The sequence below is a fragment of the Pseudorasbora parva genome, chromosome 16 (assembly GCF_024679245.1).
Source record: "Pseudorasbora parva isolate DD20220531a chromosome 16, ASM2467924v1, whole genome shotgun sequence".
Taxonomy (NCBI): domain Eukaryota; kingdom Metazoa; phylum Chordata; class Actinopteri; order Cypriniformes; family Gobionidae; genus Pseudorasbora; species Pseudorasbora parva.
This window is the reverse complement of record NC_090187.1, coordinates 23,170,674-23,180,823: the sequence shown is the minus strand read 5'-3', so window position 1 is coordinate 23,180,823 and position 10,150 is coordinate 23,170,674. Positions and strand designations below refer to the sequence as shown.

Here is a 10,150-nt window from a genome sequence, read left to right as displayed (position 1 = left end):
AATCTTTTCCCTAATATATTCCAACATGCAGATATAGCAAACACTCAGAATCACATGTTGATGCTTTGAAGCCACTTGAGTGTATGTTTCATCTTTCATGTTGCCTTTTAACAAACAGTCTTTGTTTGGAGGTTTGGTTAAATCAAGACAAAATTCTCTGTTTTTGATTGATCTGAATCAGATTGATTGTTTTAATGCACCTCAATTTTGACTGATGTCTGGATTACCCGCATGAAAGAAACAAAAGAAAGCTTGTTCAGAGATTAAAGCGAATGTTACCAAAAAAAAAAAAAAACAGCCAGTCAAATGGGTCACAACCTTCCAGAGGTTTAAATCACTTTATTGCAGTTTTTTTTCCAATGTTACAGCTGTATGAAATCCACAGAACTGAGCTGAAAGTCTGCATAAACTTCATGAATGACTGCAGAAGGAATGTTGGTGTTCTTCTTGTAAAAAAAGACCCCTGATCTTTGCCAATTGAACGCTGGATAAACCCCTTTCGTGTAATAGAAAACCCAAATAATTACAGTCTCAGACAGAACGGCTCCATCGTGTTTCACACTTGGATAAAAAAAAAAACAACAACTCATAATTATCGTTGTTTTTGGCTAGTGTCTAAATATCGAAGGTACACCCTGAACGCCCCCCTTCCCCGCGGCGTCCATGTTTCCAGCTCGCGATGATTGCCAATTAGAGCAGAAATCAATTTACAGTCTCCGTTGCTTAATTGATATCATTATGTTTACTGTAGAATGAATAATTGAATATTGTATCATTACATCAAAATGTAGTCGTGCATGAAGCGGGCCCGGCAGGTAGCCGCCGCTGAGAGGTTTTCTCGTTAAAAAGCAGTGATTGCTGATAATTAAGGGTTATCATTATATTCCCGCATCCCGGAATGCCAGCAATAGACATACAGCCTTCCAAGTTCAGCTTAAAAAAAGAAAAGCACAAGCGCTAATAGTTTCTAACATGAAATCAAAACGATGACGATGTATCTTCCGGAGCAAAACATTTATTTTAGGAGGAATCATTTCAGCTTTCAGCGGGAATGCTAAATAAATGACTAGTTTACTGAGCATTTCATAAATAAACAGAAATAATCATGCGCGTCTCCGTAGACTTCCACGTCTAAGCTTTCCAGGTGATTGTGAAAGGCGTCCCAACGCTGTGAGACTGCGACGTCACGTCAATCATCAACTCCTGAACCTGAAGGAGATGAAGAGAGAGGTATTCGATCAGAAAAAATGCCACAAAGGCATCTTTTAAGCTAAACTCGTGGTCAACAGTCACTGCACAAATCCCCTTTAGGAGCTTAAACTCATGGTGATTACCGTCAATGACCTCATAATGGCATGATGAAGGAAAATAAATGATGTTCGAGCGAACCGTTGGGGACCGCCACCTCTGATCTGACACACGCCGCTGAGGGCAAGCGCACGCACGGAGACAGATGGAGCTGCCTCGCCTCTTTCAGACTTATTATGCAGTCGGGAAATACTAAGAAAGATAAATGATTTGGTGTGGGCTGGAACACTAGTTATTCAGATTCACATGCCTACAGTTTCTTTGTCATTCGCCCCCCACCCCTTCGATTCTACTCGTGGCTGGTATAAATCTCAGTCTCTGGAGCTCATGCCTGCATTCTTATTAATAGAAATGGTGCGGTCGATGCGCGCACAACTTTTAAAAGGCATCTCTTTTTAAGCAGCCCAAGAGAATGTAAACTCCTCTCTGTATTCTATCGAGCTCAAGGCGCATGGTGGAGGTACGGAGGACTAGGAGAGCCATTTACAAAATACAATGAGGAATCCATTAGCTGAACGCAGTCAGATGTTTAGCTTTTAAATTATTCTTAGCTATTTTAGGGATTCTGATTACCGTAATAAAAAGATTTTGTATTGTTCTCAGCATAATTTAAAGGCAGAAAACAGGTTATGCATCATTCTATGATGCATAAGCATGTATTATAAATAAGTGGAATAATTATTGTAAAATGGTATAAATTATTTTAAATTTAAATAATATAATTATTTATAAAAATGTTGATCGTCATGAAAATGATATTGCTCAAAAATATTAAAAATGAAACCTTTTTGTATTTTTTTAAATTGATTTTGGGGTGAAATATGAACAGAATCAATGAAAGAAGATGATGTTTGAATTATTTTCAATTTAAATAATGTAATAATTTATAATATCCTCAATTGTCATGAAAATAATATCTCTTAAAGGGATCCCCTGGTGTTGAGACTTGTATGGCTTAATATAACATAAATTATGTCTCTTACTGAAATATGTAGTAGAAACCCCATGAAAGATCTACGTTATTAAGAAAATCGATTTCATATTTGGACCATGGGCGGCGCCATTTTGTTTGCGTTCTAGGTTGATGACGTAGAATGGTTGCACTCGGCAATCAGCTGGCGTTACCCGTAGCTATTTTCACCACAACGCAACTCGAAAATTGTTTCAGAGTTAAACAAAACCAATGAATTGCTTTGTAATTGTACTTAAAACACACTCAAACATACATGTGCACACAAACTCACCTACACAAAGTCACAAACAGATCGGCAGGCGCGCACACACTGACAGCTGTCTCAATCGAGATGTTGGGCTGCTCATTCTCCACGACAGGGGCTGAATCTGAAATCGACGTCCTATACCCTTAAATAGGGCATTATTTGAAGGGACGGCCATTTGTAGTGGTGTCCGAAACCATAGTGGACATGTTCGAGTGCATTCATTCAGTCTCACGTTGCGCCGCAATTTACACACAACAGCTGTCCGACTTCACGCACTCATCTTCATTCACGCCAAGTTGTATTAGTGAACAAAAGTAGGGAATGTTATTTGTGTCTTAAAGATGAAAGTTTAAAGATTGAGGTTTTAAATGACTGAACGTGAGCTCAAACTTTAATGCACGAACCATCATAACCAAAACATCCTGTCTCTCTTCCTCACGTTCCCCTATCCCATCGTCCTACCTAGATAGTTCCCTCTGCTGGTCACATTAGGCATTACATTTAATCTACTGCATATCAACCGTCTATCTATGATATCAACACAGGGAATAGTGAAGTGTGTGTGAGTCTGTGAGAGATAGTTTGTGTGCACATGTATGTTTGAGTGTGTTTTAAGTACCATTACAAAGCAATTATTTGGTTTTGTTTAACTCTAAAACAATTTTCGAGTTGCGTTGTGGTGAAAATAGCTACGGGTAGAGCTAGCTGATTGCCGAGTGCAACCATTCTACGTCATCAACGTAGAACTCAAACAAAATGGCGCCGCCCATGGTCCAAATATAAAATCGATTTTCGGATTTTCGGATTTTCTACTACATATTTCAGTAAGAGACATCATTTATGTTTTATATATATATATATATATTAGGGGTGTAACGGTTCACAAAATTCACGGTTCGGTTCGATACGATACACTGGTGTCACGGTTCGGTTCGGTACGGTTCGGTATGTTTTAGATACAGCAAAAAGAAAAAATGGGCAGATAAAATACCTTTTTTATTATTTTTTTATTAAAACTAACAAAGTATGATTTCTTTTTTTTTACATTGAACAATGATGGAGCTATACTTTACCCATCTTCTATGTAGGCTAGTTACAGGAATAAGACATTAGCTCTTTACATTAGCGTGTGCGGTGCGTGTTGCGTTGCGTTGCGTTGCAGGAGCCCCACACCCTGTAGTGCTTTCACATATGCAGCGTTTGCAGTCCGCAACTGATCCGCTGTTGCACACCACAAACACAGCATTTATTCATTATTTTCTATTTAAAATCCAAAGGTTTTTACTGAACATGCCTCGTCAGAATTCCAATTCTCTTTGTTTACTCTTTAATAGAAGCCTACTACATTTAAACAACATTTTATTAAATTCATTTATTCATATTTATATACTTTAGATTTAGCTCACACAAGTGGCAAAACATTTAAACATAGTTTATAGCCTTAAATCACAAACATTTTAAATTAGAAACTTACAATAGTCTTATTCAAAAAGACTCTCGTTTTTCTTTCGTTTTTACACCCTTTTAAAAGAAATCCTGCAGGTCAAAAAGTACTTTGCTTTTCACCTCCAAGAAAGTACGAGTGCTATCCATTATGGCACTTTTTTTTAAGCTAAATGCCAGGTAAGGTGTCGTTTTGTTGCTTTACTTGAGAAAAAAAAAGCCATGTGTTGACTTTGAAACAAGAGTATATTTTAAATGATATGCATCTGTGGTGAAATTACTAGATTTTCGCGTCAGTACATGTTTATTTTAATGCGAACAATGTTCTATCACTTTAATGCAGCAACGCAGCGCAGCAAAAAATAAACTCGGTACGAAAACGATCCGTGCACTGCTGCTGCTGCAGACGCAACGCTCCTGGAACGGACTGACGGACCGCATCCGCGTGCAGTGTAGCTGTCATCCGTTAACATGGGTACTGAAAAAAATACGCACCGCACACGGAGTATGTGTGAAACGGGCATAAAGGTCTCATATCCGCGGCTATAAATGGACCACTCGCCGCGGTGATGTCTTTTGCCATTTGAATAAGTTGGAAATGTCTGTCTAAATCCTGCGGGGATAGTTTAGTGGGATAGTTTGTGGCTGTTTCTCCTGTTTATCGTCTTGTTGTCGGCGTAAATGAGTTGATTGACATGACATAAATTATTCCCGCTGCTGTACCATCAGCAAATGCGACATACTCTTGTTTTTTAATCCATCACTCTTGCCAACACCATCGCTTACAAAGAATCCAAAGTTCACCCAAACACCAGACCTGTTGGTTATTGGAGGATCTTCTATTTCTTGTTTGTTAAACGCAATAGCCATTTTGCCACGAGCATTCAGCGCGTAGCCTACTGAGTAAGCGAGAACCTGACTGAGCAGTCTAACATATTTGGTGTTTTTTTTTTCTTTCACTTCGGCGGTGTCAGGGGCATTGCCTGTTATGTCGTTTTGGTTATTGGGCTACCTTGTTGAACGCATATTATTATATTTCACACACTTTTTTATTTTCCAAATCTAATTAATTAGACCAAACCGTTCGGTACATAATGCGTACCGCGTACCGAACCGAAAGCCTCGTACCGAACGGTTCAATACGAATACGCGTATCGTTACACCCCTAATATATATATATATATATATATATATATATATATATATATATATATATATATATATATATATATATATATAATATACACACACACAAAGTGACTGATTTCATTTTAACACTTGGTCTATATATATATATATATATATATATATATATAAGAAAAAAATATAGATTTTTTTTTTAAGTAGCACCTCGTCATCTTCATAATTTTAGCGGTGGTTCTGACAGTATCAATGGCTAAATTGTATGTTTGCATTAAGCATCTCACCTCTTCGTTATAATCGACCGTCAAGGTGATGTTAGGCTTCCCACTCACACTCAGGGTAGCCTGAGTGATGGGCCCTGTTACACCCCACACCTTTACGACACCCAGGGTCAACCTGTCCACCTCAGCCAGACCATCTGTGGGAACCATGCTGTTAAGAACGCCCTATAAATATAAACACACAGCACAGCTGTTAAACAAGATACACACACATGGATATTTACAGAATGAGCAAAAATGCTATTGCAAGTGATAACTGCTGACGGTAAAACATCCGAGACCTTTGTGGGGGAAATTTACTTAAAGGGTTAGTTCAACAAAAAATGAAAATTCTGTCATCATTTACTCTCCCTCAAGTAGTTCCAAACCTGCATGAATTTCTTTCTTCTGCTGAACACAAAGGAAGATATTTGGAAGAATGTTTGTGAATATAAGCAGATTTTGAGCCCCACTGACTACCATAGTAGTCAATGGGGCTCAAAATCTGCTTATACACAAACATTCTTCCAGATATCTTCCTTTGTGTCAGCAGAATAAAGAAATTCATGCAGGTTTGGAACTACTTGAGGGAGAGTAAATGATGACAGAATTTTCATTTTTGGGTGAACTAACCCTTTAAATATCATGAAAATAATATTGAAAAAATGTTTTAACACATGACCCGTTTCTTGAGATTCTCTCATTTAGATCTGTCTAGAACAGAATGAAAAACAACAGTACACTGTTGTTTCAGTATTAATGTAACATCTGTGCCGAGACAACTCAAACTAGCTGAGTTTGACCTCGTTTTACAAACAGCTCTCAAATCCATAGGGCCGTGTTTTCCCCACCGCAAAAATAATCTCACCACATGTGACATCAAACCCACAGGAGGTCCAGAGAGCTCTGACCTGGGCCAAGTGGCCGTGAGCTGCTACAGCATGAAATATTTTTGGATCTGGACTTTGTTTCTAAAGAGAGAGTGGCCACAGATGTTTGGCTTCAAGTGAGAAGGACAATCTTGGATCCCCTTTAGGATTTAATGGCAACTGTGCATGACCACAATCCAAATCGCTCACATAGCTTTCTTTAAAACATATAAACGTACCGAAGACACTTCGAAAGTTGAAAAGAGGAATTTCTCATTTGGAACAGTATCTGTAAGGAGAAAGAAGGGGAGGGTGGGGGTAAGAGAAGAAAGGGCCTTTTTAAAATCACAGATGAAATTACTATGGTTTTAGAAAAAGACAAACTATTACACATATACACAAACTATTATATAAAGATACATATTGAGAACAGTTTTATTGCTTGTAATGCTAATGAGACCTTATCTAAAATTGGTTAATCGTAAGTTGTACATTTGTATATGTATTTTGAAGGAAACTTGTTTGGTAGCTTACCTCATTGCACTTGCGATGCAGAATTATGTAAGTGTAAGTATGAAGTAAGTATGTAAGATTTTTTTAATTAAAATAGCAAAAAAAACTGGACCAACATTGTATACAGTAGTTTGTTGACTTGTGTACTTAAAGGAAGTGTATGTAAGATTGTGGCCAAAACTGGTACTGCAATCACTCTCCCCTCTCGCCCTCCCCCCTGACTCGAGGTTGCCAGATAGGCTGCAGGATCCAGCAGGAACGCTTGTGGCTGCAGCTGTGCTAACTAGAGCAGAGCTGGGAACCCGGATAGGTGGAGCAATAGGTGATTGGTTTTGATTGGTCGATAGGTGGAGGGCGGAGCTTCAGGCCAAAACACAACATGTCAACATCAACATTAGTTGAGGGCTGCAACAACAACTTAAATGACAATATCCTGGCCGGACTACTGTTGTCAGTGATATAAGTATTTGAAATTAACATGATTTCTTAATGCCTAGTGACATATCAGGGCCATTTTATGATTCATTGAAATACATTTTTTACATACAGTTCCTTTAAATTATCCCAAATGTTTCCAAGAATGTTTAAATCCAGAGAAATAAGCCATTTTTGGGAAAATGGAAACAATTGGAAAGATTCATTGACATAAATTGAATCGTTGTATTGCTCAACACAGTTAGTCTTATTGTTTAAATCTTGTTTTCACGATTTACCACGATTACCATGTTTTACCATGCCTAATATGAATATATATATATATATATATATATATATATATATATATATATATATATATATATATATATATATATATATATATATATATATATATATACAGTGTTGTGCAAGTTACTTCCAAACTGTAATATATTATAGATTACTTATTACTGCTATTTAAAAGTAATTCATTACATTACAATATTACTGTCTCAGAATTGTAATGCGTTACATTACTCCTGTATTACTTTTGAGTTACTTTCACCAAAATAACTTCAGAAGTAGCTCTTAACATTCTAAAATGTAGAAGGCGATATGATGAAGCATAATGACATGGGCTATCCAGCCTAACAATATAGAGAATTGGCAAAAAAGTGAATGCTCAAGACAATGCAAGAAATCATGACGATCCAACTCTGTTATAAGTATTATTTTAGAGGTAAAGTGATTATTTGGCAATATCTGGGAATAGCTTCTGTTCATAGACACAACAGAACTGTGTAAACTCTAAGTTATGACAATATGCGCATTTGTTCTTTTCTTATTGTTGCGACATTTGCGAGATAGTTATTTCGGTTTTAGAAAAAGGTTGTATTTGACTGCGTTTGCATTTGAATAGCCTATACGTTCTTGTCCTTATCTCTGATAAACTAAGCAATGCGCATCCATCTCGCGAATGTACAGTAGGGATGAGACGATGGGGACATTTTCCCACCAGTTAATCAAAGTGTGATGACATCACCGGTATCTGGGCTTTTAAATCACTAGTCTATCTAACCGAAAGGAACATGCGCACTGCCGCTTGGTCATTAATAACGGGAGCGGATGCAAAGCGAGTGCTTTCAAAGAATTCCTATAAAAATTAAGCGTCCATATGAACTGAAAACGCGCCAGTGCGCGCTCACAGTGAATGACAGCTCGTTAGTAAATGCGCGCTCACGTGCGGCCAAGCAGATTTTAGCCTATTATTCTTAATGAAATACACAGCACAATGACAAAACCCCTTTAATAGGCGCTTTTACATTTCACTTTGAAACCAAATCTTCCGCGATCATCTGTCAGCTAAAGATCACATGTTCGGCTCATGCTTAGCAGACACCTTCCGTTTTTATTTGAACGGCCTGTTCTCTAACTGAACTAAATTACTTTATTACTATAACAAATCTAAACGACGGTGTCACGGTGTGCAGTAATCTTATTCTGTCATCTTCACCCAAGTGTTGTTTATAGGCATTAGGCCTATAGTTGGCTCAGCAGCGCGCCTTGTCTCTCGTCCGTCCTTCGACGCGCTTGTCGTTGTTCTATTCTTTGAAACGACAGAGCCTTTAAACCTTCTTTAGCCACTTTTCCACTGGCCAGCGCGAGCACAGAGGCTGAAATCATGCCTGCGGCACTTCTGTAAAATCCGCAATAAACACTTACGCCTTCACTGGACTATGTCACACAATATCCAAATGTACACCAGCAAGAGGGAGATGAATTGAAGTACTGAATTGAAGGAAAATGAAGTAAATCGCTATACAAAAATATATCAGAAGCTGTCATTTAGTATTTAATTACTAACCTGGACACCACACGCGGCTATTGAATGATCACGAATAGGTAATAACTTGCATTTTTCATGAGTTAATGTATCGCGCCTTTTTTTCCTTTTTCGTTTTATTGTATTGTGTGGTTGTGGGTGGGGTGGGGTGGGGGGGGGGGTAACGCACGCGTTACTGGAAATGTACCGAGTAAAATATTACTGAAAATTGATTAGTAATGCCTTACACTACTGCGTTACAGCAAAAAGTAATAAGTTACTGTAATGTATTACTTTTGTAATGCGTTACTCCCAACACTGTATATATATATATATATATATATATATATATATATATATATATATATTAGGGCCGGGACTTTAACGCGTTAATTAAGATTAATTAACTACGGGACTTTAACGCGTTAATTAATTACGCAAAAAAAATAACTAACATAATTTTAACCACACTTATTTTTGCACCGCGGAAAGTTTTTCAATGAATGAGTTTCGACGGACCGATTATACTGGAACACCAACTAGTGCTCGCTCCGGAGTCACGACAACAACAAACCATGGGTGCGTCTCAATCAGCTCCCTAGTTCAGTAGTCAGGGCACTGATCAGGGAATCAGCCCATTGACTTATGTCTTGATCAGTGCCCTGACTAGGGAACTAGGGAGCTGATTGAGACACAGGGCAAGAGTGAACATGAACGAAGAAGCTGATGAGACCGCTTTGCTTGGCCCCGTGGATGGGACATTTTGTTTTAAAAAACGAAAGGATGGAAGCGTCGACAAGAGCATGGTTGTGTGCAAGCTATACAACAAGGAATTAGCGTATCACCGCAGCACATCGAGCCTCAAATATCACAAATATGCTTTTGCTACACTTAATGGCAAACATTGCACTGGTCTGCTGAACTGAAATAAATAAACAATATTTTGTTGATTAAGCTTATGTATTCAGTCATTATTCAATGGTATACTAAAAATCCATGTGAAAAATTACTTCTCATTGTTCTCAGGTCAAATATTTATATGCAATTAAAATGCGGTTAATTTCGATTAATTAATTACAAAGCCTCTAATTAATTAGATTAATTTTTTTAATCGAGTCCCGGCCCTAATATATATATATATATATATATATATAT

The 10,150-nt window shown here is 37.7% G+C and overlaps 1 protein-coding gene across 1 annotated transcript in view; it reads right to left on the bottom strand.

Annotated features, from left to right (window-relative positions):
• Positions 1–314: 314 nt before the first annotated feature.
• si (sucrase-isomaltase) overlaps positions 315–10,150 on the bottom strand; it is an 89,883-nt gene continuing 80,047 nt past the window's right edge. Inside the window, exons 46-48 of the mRNA XM_067419975.1 lie at positions 6,483–6,532; positions 5,399–5,560; positions 315–1,209 (exon numbers count right to left, since the gene is read on the bottom strand). Coding sequence (XP_067276076.1) covers positions 1,132–1,209; positions 5,399–5,560; positions 6,483–6,532 — 290 coding nt within the window. The 3' untranslated portion in view covers positions 315–1,131. The remainder of the gene's footprint in view (positions 1,210–5,398; positions 5,561–6,482; positions 6,533–10,150) is intronic.